Source organism: Poecilia reticulata, chromosome 17, assembly GCF_904066995.2.
Source record: "Poecilia reticulata chromosome 17, P_reticulata-male-v2, whole genome shotgun sequence".
NCBI classification, from domain to species: domain Eukaryota; kingdom Metazoa; phylum Chordata; class Actinopteri; order Cyprinodontiformes; family Poeciliidae; genus Poecilia; species Poecilia reticulata.
In genome coordinates, this window is record NC_088846.1 from 24,219,108 (window position 1) to 24,232,662 (window position 13,555).

The 13,555-nt window shown below is 39.6% G+C and overlaps 2 protein-coding genes across 5 annotated transcripts in view; both read left to right on the forward strand.

Moving 5' to 3' along the window:
• usp33 (ubiquitin specific peptidase 33) overlaps positions 1 to 1,617 on the forward strand; it is a 34,759-nt gene extending 33,142 nt beyond the window's left edge. For both annotated transcript variants that reach the window (XM_008434633.3, XM_008434634.3), the window contains one exon: positions 1,391 to 1,617. In XM_008434633.3, the coding sequence (XP_008432855.1) occupies positions 1,391 to 1,548 (158 nt within the window). In that variant the 3' untranslated portion in view covers positions 1,549 to 1,617. The remainder of the gene's footprint in view (positions 1 to 1,390) is intronic.
• A 1,048-nt stretch (positions 1,618 to 2,665) lies between these two features.
• Positions 2,666 to 13,555, forward strand: part of zzz3 (zinc finger, ZZ-type containing 3) — a 30,474-nt gene continuing 19,584 nt past the window's right edge. The window contains exons 1-3 of one of the 3 annotated variants that reach the window (XM_081598401.1): positions 3,368 to 3,481; positions 9,344 to 10,070; positions 10,179 to 11,681. In XM_081598401.1, the coding sequence (XP_081454527.1) occupies positions 3,475 to 3,481; positions 9,344 to 10,070; positions 10,179 to 11,681 (2,237 nt within the window). In that variant the 5' untranslated portion in view covers positions 3,368 to 3,474. Of the gene's footprint in view, positions 2,807 to 3,367; positions 3,482 to 9,343; positions 11,682 to 13,555 lie in introns of those variants that run through there. The other 2 variants (XM_008434638.3, XM_008434635.3) reach the window with 2 other exon arrangements.

Below are 13,555 nucleotides of genomic sequence, written 5' to 3' on the forward strand. Positions count from 1 at the left end.
GATGCTAACATCCAGCCATGGATTCTGATGCATGTGTCTTAGTGCAAAATGTGCCTGGCTTCAGCCAGGATGATGCTGGCTGAAGCTGCTAAGAGGTTCATTCTCCTCAATTAAACAAATCCTATACTGACCGGTGCTAAAAGGACACTCGAAGAAGAAGAAGAAATTACTCCAAACCAAAGTTAAAAAAAATAAAATAAAAAATCAAGATTGAAATTGGGAAAAGACGGGAAGGTTGCAAGCTTGACGACATCGTCTCTAAGACATTAATAAGGAAGTTACAGCTTTGGCAAAAGTCAGTCTTCTGCATGTAAATGGACAAGGACGCTAAGCAGACAGCCACATTAGTTTCAAATTGGCTTAAAGCTACAATATGTAACGTTTATGCAAATTAGACTTTTTTATATCTTTGTTAAAATTACTGTTGTGACAATATGGTATGAGACAGATAATCAGTGTAATAATTGAGCTCCTCGGCCTTCTCCCAATTCTAACTAAAACATCAAATAAGAGTCGGGAAGCGGGTCTTAGCGCGGCTCATCCCAAACCCTGCCTTTGCTTTCTGCGATGAATGCTAGGCTAACTAGCATAGCCACCAATAACGGCTGAGAAATGGTTTTCCTGTAATGGTAAGTTGTTTCTCCACCATGAGGTTGATTGACGGCGCTAAGACCCGCCTCCCGGCTCTCATTGGTTGTTTTTGGTTGGGAGCGATGTATCTCTTCTTCAGACGGTAAAAGTAGCTCTTCACAGATTTTATGTCTCATAAACTGTCACAACATGATGACAGTTTTATCAAATATGTTAAAAACTTATATATTTTTTAATAAAAGTTACATACTGCAGGGTTTCCCCCAGAAAACTTGCTAAACCTGGTGGTTGGTCATTCATCCATCCATTGAGTTAAAAAAATGTTTAAAATTGACTGAAAATTTTAAAATACCACTTGATAATCATGTGTTGTTGAAAGATTGGAAGATTAATACCTGAATACCAACTGAAAAGATTTTTTAAAAACTGCAAATATATTTTAAAAAAACTTAAATAAATAAGCAATGCTTAGCCTGGTGGGGGCACAAGTAAAGCCTGGTGGCCCGCCAGGCTTGTAATGTACTGGGGAAAACCCGGCATGCTGCATCTTTAAGGACAACAAAATCAATGTTTTGGCATGACAAATACTTTGGCCCAAATAATGCTATTTAAAAGATAATCCCACCAAATACTAAGAAATTATATATGAATGTTTAGATATAAAGTAATAAAGATTCTTTAAGTCTGATTTTATGTCGGTGAGAGAAAGTGGTATGTCTTTTTATGGTTTGTTCAAACTGTTTCTTTTTCTTTGAAAAGACTTTGAAATATGTTAATTACTCTGGCACTCACCTTGCAGGAGCCGACTCCGGGCAGATCTCTGAAGAGACGTGGAACTTTCTCCACTCCATTTACGGTGGGGGACCTCTGGTGACGGTACGACCGAGTGTCAGCCACCAAGAAGCCGAATCCTCGCAGTCAGAAGAGAAAATCGAGGTGGAGACGCGCTCAATTTAATGCAGCACTTGAGACAAGACAAAGAAACATTCATGGATACAATAATAAAAAGAAGCTTTTTATTTTGCACTTTTATTTCTGATGCATCCAATCAAAGGACCTCATCTTTACTGCTATGTGACAGCCTTTCGACGGAGGGATTTTACATGTCTTAAAAGGCTTGCCATGTTGTAAAAATATGTATAAAGCGCTCTTAAATTTCTATTAGCACTGTATATTTCACATGTTGGGATATTTTGTTGTTTTTGTTTTGTTTGTTTTGCAGGAACAAGCATTTAAATTTACTGTATGTGCAGCTACAAATTCCTCTGAATGCCATATTTCTTTTCTGTTTGTCTTGACCAAATGAGCACATAATGTATGTCCATGTGTTGCTAATAATATCGATGAATCACATTATACTTTGCTGTAAATATATCACACATTATTCCTCTTGTAAGAATGGTAAGGAAAGGAGAAAATGTGACGATATCAAAGGTTATGAAGGGACTAATTTGCTGAGTAGTCTCAGGAATGATTTTTGTGTTTTGCACTGTTCTGTAGACACAAATTTGGCATGCACTATGCGGTGTCTAGTTTGTATTTGAATGTATCAGTACTGATAGTTTGTTGGTCAGAATTGAGCACTTGATTATTTATCACTAAAAAGAGTGATTCAATATGATGTCAATCGTTTGTTTTTTGTAGAAAATATTTGGCAGGCAGACTGTAACGCATGCTTATCTCTCAAGCACAGGTTAACTTAACAGTCACATGAAACTGCATGTAGATGCAACGCTTCTCGTATAACGTGGTCTGTCTTCACAGAATTGTACAGCAATCGGAAGCATCTTGTAGTATGAAATGAAAATCATCAACAATCTAATTAAAGGCATTATTTTTGTGTATGGGCATGGTGTAGCTTCAAGTGCTGGCTGATAGGTCACCTAAATGCTGTATTCCAAGTTTATGCATTTGACTAAGATCTACCCTGATGTTTTATTTTGCTGGCTGACACTATTAAACTTGATGCAAACATGCTGAACACTGTGCATATTTGATGTCACGCTCTGAGGATAGAAAATGAGATGAAATGTGTTTATATACAGTCTTAAGTTTAGTAATTTGATAGCTAGAATTACAGTTTGCAGAGGCAGAAAATCTTCCAGGGTAAGTGTTGCTTTTTTAACCGGAGCGGCTGAGTCGGCTCACACACACCCCAGACTAGTTGGCTGGACTGAAAACATGGCTGCGACCGAGGCAAATTTAAGGAAGTGAGGTATGTGTAATTCTTCAGCTTCAAAAGCCTTTAAGGAGCGGACCTCCCACGGGGCGCTTGTATTAGGAAAAGAAAATGTCAAAACTTGAATTCAGTAGCACACTAGATAAGGCGTGCGGCCTTAATTTGTGGCTGCACCTTAATTACATCGGCAAAGTTGTGCGCGGAACAATCAGCTAGCTGCGGCTAGCCTTAGCGGCTAACTGCTACTTGAGCCTGAACGCAGCAGCTGAATTATAAAAACACACTGTGGAATATAGTCACATTTATCTAAATGTCTATTTAGTAAATATCTGAAGCAGTTATTATTAATATTATTAGATTAGCGACAACTAAAATATACCCCCCATACTGAAACTATCTGGAGATAAAGCTAAGCTAACGTTAGCCAACTCGGCTAACTAGTCGATCATAACAGACAGATTCAAGTTTATTTATCCACCGACTGACATAGAAAGGGTGTAACTTTATTCCTTATTTTTCTTGTGCATTTTATGTGTAATCGTCTGGGGATAAAATGTGTGGTTTTTAACTCGCACTGAGAGCTAATGGTAAGTAAGTTTGCTACGTTTAGCCCGCTAAGCGACATGCTATAGATTAAGTGTGCTCTGCCTGGAAGTTGGACGGCGCTAACGTTTCAGGGGGACCAGTCTTCTGGTTTGGCGTTAATGTCAGGTTGTATTTTTAATATTCCGACTTTAACCTGCTTGCAGACTTTCTGTTAACGGGTCACACGTGTTTTGCGGCAACGCCGTCTAGTTTTTCTGGTTTTAACTGCATCCTCACGTCTCCCAACTTTTATCGGCATCTGATTAGCTGGGATGTTGGGGATTTGAGCGATTCTCATCGGTACGTATGGCAGCTCCATTTCGCGGATTTCTCGTTGCCAGCAGGCCTTTTGGGAAGTATTGGAAGTTCAGGTCAGCAACAGAGGCGAACACTAGCTAAAACAATTTTCAGTCTACAAAACTCAAGGGGGCTTTCCATCAGTTACTGTTTATAAAGATGTGTGTTATTTCACTTAAATGAGAGCAGCGTTTATTTTTCCCAAAAAATATGCACACTTTAAATAAAATCTGTCATACTGGTAAAGCAATCAGATCAACACGTGTTACCACAACTGACAGCCAAACAAGCGCTTTATAGAGGAACAGGAAGTATGTTTATTACAACCGCACGTGTCTTAGGTAGGTAACAATTTCATTTCGCTTTGACACTAAAAATTTTAGTTTAAACTAACATAATCTGGTTTGACGTGGATCATTTACAGCCCAGTTGGTATGATTAGTTATACATTTGCATGTTGCTTTTATCCTGCAAGGCATTGATCATCATTTACTACCACAAAGAGCATTCAAAAACATTTTATTGTTCTCAAAGGGAAATTAAATGTTGTTTTGTAGATCTTGATGTGTCTGTGTTGGACGGATCTCCTGTAGCAGTCGGTATTACAGTAGATATGAAGAAGCCTCTGACTGAAGGCTCTGTTGTAAAGCAGTTTCGTGAAGGGGATTTTTACGGTTGTTCAATTTTCTTGATTTTTCTGAAAAATCCTTCTTTGATTCCCCCGGTGTGCATTACCAGGTTGTTTAGCAGTTTCCTGGCTCTGATGCTGTTATGCTAACAGATGATGGTAATAAAATTTGCCCCGTCCACAACGGGCTTGTAGACCAAATGCTGTAGCTAAACTAACCTAAACTTCTTCAAGAAGTAAAGTCTGCTTCGTCCGTTCTTGTAGACAGCTCCACTTTTGTCTCTCATCTAGTCCATTCTTAAGAAATAACCATATTTACTTATTAAATAAAGGTTGCACCAGCAATTTGGGGAAGAACAATTACAATTTCGAGGTTGGAGAAAGTTTGTTTTGTTAATCTTTATATCATTTAAGATCATTGTTATACAATTAGAGTAGAGGGAAATTCAAATAAATGTTAGTAAAAGCAAAACACGTGGAGTATAAATAGGACATGTTCTTTCTGCAACATGACTAATCTTTTACTTTGCTTCCTAATTATTGTCCTAATAGATTTTTTCTGTTGAAGGTTTCGAAAGACACAGCAATAAGCATAATATTATGACCTCCTACTTAATATTGTGTTGCTCTTCCTTTTGTTGTCAAGTTGTGGACTCTACTAGAGCCCTGATGTTGTGCTCTGGTATCTGTCATCAAAATGTTTGCAAAATATCCTTTTAGTCCTGTGAATTGTGAGGTGGAGCCTCTGTGGATTAGCCTTCTTTGTGCAGGACGTTCCACAGATGCTAGATTTAATTTGAGATCTGCCTGAACGCAGAGGCCTGGTCAACCCTTAATATTTGTTGTTGTTGTTCTCCTCAATCCAGTCCTGAGCTGTTTTTACTTTGTGGCGGTGTGCAAACTTAGTTCAGGTTGCTTAAATCTTTAATTTCCTTTTGGGGTTAGTAAAGTATTTTTGAAGTGAATTGAATTATCCTGCTGAAAGACACTCCAACCATCAGGGAAAACTATTATACTTGGCATTGAGCATGCTGTTGCAATGTCATCCTCAGAGGTCAGCGTGTTCACCCTGATTGGTTTGCAGCAAACTGTGACGAATTCTTTGAGACTTCTTTTAAATTAGAAACCCACTAATAGATGCCAAAGGGTGCTTTCACACCAGCATTGTTTGGTTCACTTTAATTTAACTCTAAAGTCCGGTTCATTTGTGGAAGTGGGAATGCTAATCAAACTTTGATATGGACCAAAATGCATGTGTGCTGTTCAATGTGAACGCCAAGTGGACCGGAGACCGCTCCAAAAGGAGGAAGGGGACTACAGTGCAGGGCATTCTGGGTAAATGCAACTAAAACAAACACGCTAGTCTGGGAGAAATAACTCGTGGTCTGTTACCAAAGAAAAAAATTTATTCAACAACCACCAAAATCTGTTTGCATTTTGTGAAGGAAGTCGCCCTCATGCCTTCTTCAGAGGGTTTTGTGTTTTCTTTCAGTGGTTCTTGGTGCAGCGCCACCACAGGTGAGGTGGGGAAAATGTCTTTCAAAGTGTTGTAAGTCGTTTGCAGTGTAAAAATGTAACAAATGTTACAACATTGGTCCCAAATTAAATGAAGTCTACTCGACTATCAGGTGTGAAAACATCCTGTATCACTTCCACCTGTCAGTAGTTATAAGACTGTATATATTACTGTTACAGTTTTGTAAATTTTCTATGCAGTTCTGCAGCTCAGAATGTGTTTTTTTCAGTTTAAGATTGTTCTTCTGAAAAAGCTATCAATCCCTAAAGTCTGCAGCAACACTGTGCGAGTCACTTGCTCTCCTGATTTTACGACTTTCCGGTCATTACACCTCTGTAAGGCATGCTTGACATTAGATTGCACAAGAACTCAGGTCAGGCAGCCAAATCCACAATGAAATGATAACTTTGCTTTGGGCAGACTTGCATCACGTTTCCCACCGTCAACTGGTTGCAGCATTAAACAAATGTATCAACAACAAAGTATTTATCAAGACAAAGAAATGAGAGCAAATGCTCCGTATAGTTACTCAATTAAACTGTAATGATTTTGATGAAGTGATTAGTTTTCTCCTTCTTTGGTGCTCGTCAAATGAAGTGACTTAATTGGTTTCGTGGTGTCGAGTCCAAGGGTGAACCTTCTGTCTGGCTTCCTTTCTGCATGGACGAATCACATTAGCTTTGTCAGCTGGACTCTTTAGTGGAGTGTGAGTAATACGTGCATATGGTAATTCTGGGTCCAGGCCGCTTTTGTATTTACTTGTAGGAGTAATATTAAACGCATCTAGATTTGTTATTGGCATATCGTAGAGGGAAAAACCTGCCTAAGGTAGAGACAGAAAGCGGTTTTAAATATATTAGTTTTGACAGAGCATGCCCTTCAGATTGATCGATTGAGATGTAATGTAAATGAGCACCGCAGCTGAACGGCCAGTTTATCAAATATGAGTTATTTCTCCGTGGACTGAAGGAATGCCTGTACCGTCTGTAGAAGGACGCCCAGTGAGATCATCTCTCTGTAAAAGTCACTTCAATACGACCTTTACAGAGTAAGGTTGTTTTTTTTCTTGTCCCCTTTTGTTAGATTTATTAGATGGAGCCTGATCTGGAGCATATTTCATTCTGTGTGTCTGTGAATCCTTGAGGAAAAACAGTTGTGTAAAGCAATAGAGTGGGGTTTTATATATATATTTAAATCTGTAAACATCTCTCTAATTAATTACACATTTGCATGCACAAAGCTAACTTGATTACAGATCTCATCCTGCATAATAATGCAAGACTTTCTGTTTGTCTATGTATTGTGTAGTTTGGCTTAGATGAGTACTTCAAAGCCTTTTAATTGTAAAGTCGGATATTTTGATCATTTCATTATGAAAGCTTCCATGTTGTGTCTCTGTGTTTCCCCCAATCTTCCTTTTGAGCTTTTAGTTTGATATTTGACGCTAGACGCTGGCTCTGTCTTATTAAGAAAACACAAGAAGAAAATTCATAACTATTCTTAGATGCACTTGCATGTTAATTTGTATTCTTGTTCACATTATGAAGCAGTTTCTTGGCTTTCACACCCATATATTGTTCCCAGCAGGATATTGTAGCAGGACTGGGAGTGACCATTCAAGGGCTCTGCTTTTACTTGAGTTGTGTCAGGAAATTCATTGTCATGCTTTGTGTACATTGCTTTTTTATTTTTGGGTACTCTGAAAGGTTATGTAAAGATTGAAGCTGTTTGGCTCCTCTGGCAGCAGAGATCAACAGCCTTATGGCCAACCAAAGTCTGCAGTGTTATCTCATCTGAGTACGAAGGAATCAGTTTGGCGTTCTTAACGGATATGTCAGTCTACTTATAAACCAAGTCTATATTACACAAGATGAGCAGTAATCTCAGCATGGTGTGGGGGAATGAGTATATATATCTGCTGCCATGTTTTTATCTCCCTGAAAGAAACAGGAGGTGACCAATGAAAGGAAGCTTTGAGGCAGGTTGGTTGCCAGGTATTAGTCTATTGAACTGGATGAAAATATTACATGACTGGGGCTGCACAATATTTGGAAAACAAGCAGTATCTTCTGTAATAACTGTAGCGGTAATGACTTGTGATAAATAAAATAAGTAAACTGTACTAATGTATTTTTATTTTTGGGTTTGTAGAGAATATAGAGCTCAGATAATGAGTAGTGAGTCTATTCAGCACCTGGAAGTTGATTAAATTTAAGATTTCCAGCTCTACAACAAGAATATTAAAAATATTTGGTTAAAACCTTCTGTATTTAGCATTGAAATAAGTTAGTTTTGTGCTGCATTAAACATCTAAGTGTCAATAATTACATTTCAGGCAAAGAGAGTCTGAAAGCATGATACTAATTAGCAAATATTACTTGCATCAGTTATCAAGCTTTGCCAGAACCAGGTTTCTCTGCAGAACCTGAATTCAGACTAAAAGATCTGAACTTGGTCTCCCACCTTTTTTTAAATGTACGGTGGTGTAAAAAAAAAAAAATTCTGCTCAAAAAGCACCTTAACCCGTTTCATAAAGAAGTGTGATTTTTATCACCAAGCTCCGCACATGAACAACATTTAATTATATTTTGAAATGAATTATTCATTCATGCTCCGATAGAGCCAACAGTGGAGAAAATAGTTTAGGTAACAATCATGACAAAGCTTTTAAGTGTTCAGGCGGTTTTCAGGGATGGTTATTTGGAATTTATTATTCTTACAGCAAAATTTAAATTCTTTATCTTTCTAAGTGGTGAAAGATAAATGCCTTTCACCACTTAGAGGTTTCTTACTTAATCTGTCTGTTGAGTCAAAGCAACGATTTTAGAGATAAGAAAATTACTACAAATTAAAAATTTGTTTTTATGTACTTATATTTTGTAAATTTAGGATTTAATCATTGTATAATATTCCTGTGCATGTTAAGACAACTCCCTAGGTTTCAGTTTTTATGCTTATTTAATTCTAGGGTCATTGTATAATTATCTTATTGAGGAAAAGGTGGGAATTAAATTTTATTTTTTCAGAGCCACATAATGAATTTCACTTCTGAATTCTAAATAGGATTTTTATTGACTTGTTTTTGTTTGGGAAAAGTCCAAACTACACTGGACTTTCCATGAATGTCTCGAAATTTTCACCTCAGGAGTTTCTCCTATCTAGGCTCCATTACTTTTTATACAAATTTCTCTATTAATCTGTCTACATTTTGATGAGTTCCAAGTTTTTCCTGGTAGCCGGTCGCTGTCCTGGACAAAACAATCCTTTTGATAAAAACATACAGCAACTATAAACATTTATTGTTCTACAGTAGCAGCTCACTAATTTTTTTCTTTGTAAAGCTTTTTTATAGCGCTAGTGGCCTTTATTCAACAGTAGCTTGACTGAAAGGACGACAGAGACAGAACGGGAAGACATGCGGCATATGGCCTGTATATGGTGCACTTGTTCTACCACTGCCAGACTTGGCATTTTCACACTTTGTGACACTTTCTGTCACTTTGTCAATATTTCTTATGACAATAATGCATTGGTTTGTGTCTTTCAGATGCCCACATTCTGCTGCAGAGGAGAGTGCACCAGGATGAGGAGACTGTAGGCACCCGCCGTAGTATGGCCGCGTCCCGTTCTTCGCGTGTCACAAGGTCATCAGTGGGGCTCAATGGATTGGATGAGAAGTTTTGTGGTCGAACCCTCAGAAACCGCAGCATCGCCCAGCCAGAGGAGACCTCAGTATCTCCCCAACCTAGGGCACGCTCCCCCAAAAAGAAGCAGGAGTCCAAGCAGGATACCAATAAAGACAACAGGCAGGAGTCCAAGCATGATGCCAGAAAAGAGTCAAAGCATGATACCAGTAAGGACTCCAAACAAGAGTCAAAGCAGGATTCCAGTAAAGACTCAAAACAAGAGTCAAGTCAGCATGCCAATAAGGTTTCCAAGCAAGAGTCAAAGCCTGATACCAGTAAGGTCTCAAAGCAAGAGACCAAGCAAGATTCTAGTAAGAACTCCAAGCAAGAGTCAAAGCAGGATAATAGGAAGGACTCTAAGCAAGAGTCAAAGCAGGATACAAGTAAGGTCTCAATACAAGAGACAAAGCAGAATAATAGTAAAGAGTCCAAGAAGGATACAAATAAGGACTCTACACAAGAATCAAAACAGAATAATAGCAAGGACTCTAAGCAAGACTCCAAGCAGGATACAAGTAAGAACTCCATTAAGGAGTCGGAGCAGGACGCCGTCAAGGAGTCGGAGCAGGACGCCGTCAAGGAGTCGAGGCAGGACGCCGTCAAGGAGTCGGGGCAGGACGCCATCAAGGAGTCGGGGCAGGACGCCGTCAAGGAGTCGGAGCAGGACGCCGTCAAGGAGTCGAGGCAGGAGTCGAGTGACAATAAACAAGACAACAAGCAGGACACTGGTGAGGAACTTGATCAAGACTTTGAACTGGAGTCAAAGCATGCTGCTAAACATGACACAAAACCACAGGAAACCTCCTTGCAAGATAGTCAGCAACTGGACATGTTGCAGAGAAACATAGCTGACTCCAGTATTCCTGCAGGTGATGAGGATCATTCGACCGTCTCTAGGAAGCGGGGCATGTCCCGTTTGGAAAAAGACCTTAACCAAGAGAAGTCCGAGAACTGTGACACAGGGAAAGAGTGGCGGAATTCCTCGCCTCCAATCAAAAGGGCCAAGCAGTGCTCGCTCTCTGGAGAGTTTCTGGGACATGAAGAGGACCAAGGGTTTCTGAATCCCCAAAGTCAAGTTTCTGTCTCAGAGCCTTGCAAGGACTTAATTTGTGAAGACTTACCCAGCCACAACTCTTGTAATGCACCACCTGCTTCCTCTATCCTCAGTGAGCAGGAAGGTGAGGTAATTGGGCGACAGGTGAAGGAAGATCATTGCAAGGATTGTGATGGGCCAGTTTTGCCACAGAATTCCCATAAGGCCTCTAATGGACTTGGAGAAACTGATGCAGAGGAAACTAGCACAGTCACTGAACATCCCAGTGCAACCTTCACCTCTGCCACCAGCTTCCCTTCTCTGCTAAATGGCAGTCAAATGGAGGCTCCCTCATCCCCTGACTCCTCTGTGCCTTTTAGAAACTCTGTTCCTGGGCAAATGGAGGTCTCTGGCTCAGGAGAATCACCAGCCTCATCTGCACTAACATTTATGGGTGCTGTAGAAGATCCTGTTCCTGAGTTGATAGTGGCCAAAGAGCAGGAGGTGGAGGAGGTGGAAGTCGATGTGGTGGGTGACCCCTTGGGTCTGGCTCACGAGGAGCAGGTGACTGTGAGCGAGGGCGATACAAACGGCCGGTCACCAACACCAGTACAGGAACCTGCTGCCTCCACTTCGTCCTCTACTGCGAACGTAAACTGTAGTTCAGTCAACTACAGCAACTCAGGAGAAACTATGCCCACACCCACAACACCCCAATCCCCCACAGAGCCAGAGTGCAACCCTTCAATGTCCAGCACGACCCCTTCTTTCACAGAGCTCAACGAACACAGATATACCCTGCGGACTTCACCTAGGAGAGTTGTGTCTGGTGGGAAAGCATCTCCCGCCAAACCCAGCTCTCCTATGACAGACAATGGTCCCTTTAGGGAAGAAGGGGAGGTGGAGGACGACTGTCCAATGTTAGAGGAACCTTCTTGCTCAGACTCAGTTGGCCTCTCCAGTGAGGAGCCAGGTTCTGTGAATCCTAGTTGTAGAGCAGGTGAGAAGGACAGTGACTTTATGGAGGACAAGGAGACAGAAAATGGCAAGGAGCTAACGCGAAGTGAGGCCGTTGAAGAAGAAGAAGAGGAGGAGGAGGAGGAAGAGGAGGAGCCTGACGTGTATTACTTTGAGTCAGACCACCTGGCTCTTAAACACAACAAAGAGTATGTGAGGGATATTGGATCGTAGTACTTTAGCTCTTGTTTGACCTTATTGCATAAAGTAAAAACAGTCATGTTTAAATGTTACATGTGGTAAATATGCATAAAATACATTGTGTGGTATTAGTTTAATGTGTAGTTAATAGAATTGAAAACCACTCATTTGTTAAATATTGCGATGACTATATCAGTTAAAACTTCCCTACATTTTCCTCACTTTCTTTTTATTTTTTACTGAGCTTTAAAATCCTGTCCATTAAGCCGAGATTATAAATAGTAAGATCTGTCACTTGTGGACGTGAAGCTTGGCACACAGATCAATATTACAGTAACTCCTTTTACTTTGGATTGAAGATGCCAAATCGCCCAATATGTTGCTGCAGCAAAATGGCATCAGACAAATCCAACAGACATATTAGTCCATTAGTGAATGAACACAGTTATGGCTGTTCGTGTGCTTATTATTATTATTACAGGAGGAGAAGGAAAGAGTAATAACTCTACTTGATGCTGGGCAAAAGAGGGGGGGAAAACAGATGCCAGTCAATCTACACTATTTTCCTCCAACACCAGATTTTATTTTTATGGAACAGTGAAAGATCAACTAATTTTGCAGCTATATTAATGCAAAGCAAGGTTGCACCGTTGATAGTAAGTAAATTAAAGCATGTTAATGCAGTTTAGAGGTCAGTGTAGTGATGTCAGAATGCGATTGGGTCACCCAGTGATGGGTGTTGGTTCCAGGTTCAAACTTGGCTCATTGTTCACTCTTTTTCACTCCTTTTCCCAAAACACTTCTCCTTATTTAAGTTCTTTGAATAGAAAAACGAGAGTTGAATAGAGTCAACATGAGAGGACATCATACATCTCCAGAACACTTTGTAGATGATTTATACATCTGCACCAAGATATTCTATAAATCATTCCCATTTTGAGTAAAAAAAAAAGTTCAGATTTCACCTTCAAAAATTATTTTCTCCTTCCCAATTTTATGTCCTTCATTAATGCAGAGTGAGCACAGGTTTCCTATACAGTAGTGACATCAAAGTCACAAAACAGACCTTACAGTCTGGAGTGTGGAGAGTCGTGTAGTATCTCCAAATAAAGCCCAGACCGGATCTGATAACACAAGATGGATCAACAGAAAAAAACGCCCATCTTTAACAGTTCCAGTTTGGATAAAAACAATATTTTAAAAAATACTGAACTGCAGATACATACAGAAGTAGAACAAATATATTTTGGGGGTTTCAGCCATTTGTTGTCTATTCACTCCTAGATCTTCTGCTTGGCCCTTTTTGGATTGCCTAATGTAGCTGTTGAGTCCTCCAAGTTATGGAGTTAAGTCTTTTAAATGGAAATACACAGTCTTGTAGACCTAGGGGACCAATTAGGGAAGAATTTAAACATTTAAAGCTTCGGATCCATAGCTGTCTGAAGAAATCCTAACTTTCCAAAGTAAATTTGGTTTGGAATTGCAAAAATGCGGGAAAAACATTCTCATTAAATAAATCTTCTATGCATCAAATTAATTTATTATCTCACTGATAAAATGTGGTCTTAAATTTTGTTGCTTTTCTGTCGTCAGTTCCTACAAGCTTCAGCATCTTGGTGATTTTAAAATCTATTTCAGGTGTGTATATTAGAACCAGGATCAATTAATATGCATTACTGACATCACATCACAATACGGTAACCAGCTTTGCAGTCGTAATATTGAACACCTAAATTCAAGGTATTGAAGTGTAGCGAAGTCTGTTTTGAGGTCATTATTTATAACGCGTCCAAAAGTTTTTCCCCAATAAGGAGTTTTCTCTGGTGGTGTGAAAAGGCGTTTAATCTGTAAATCTTAGCTTTTTTTTTGGTCACTTAAATGT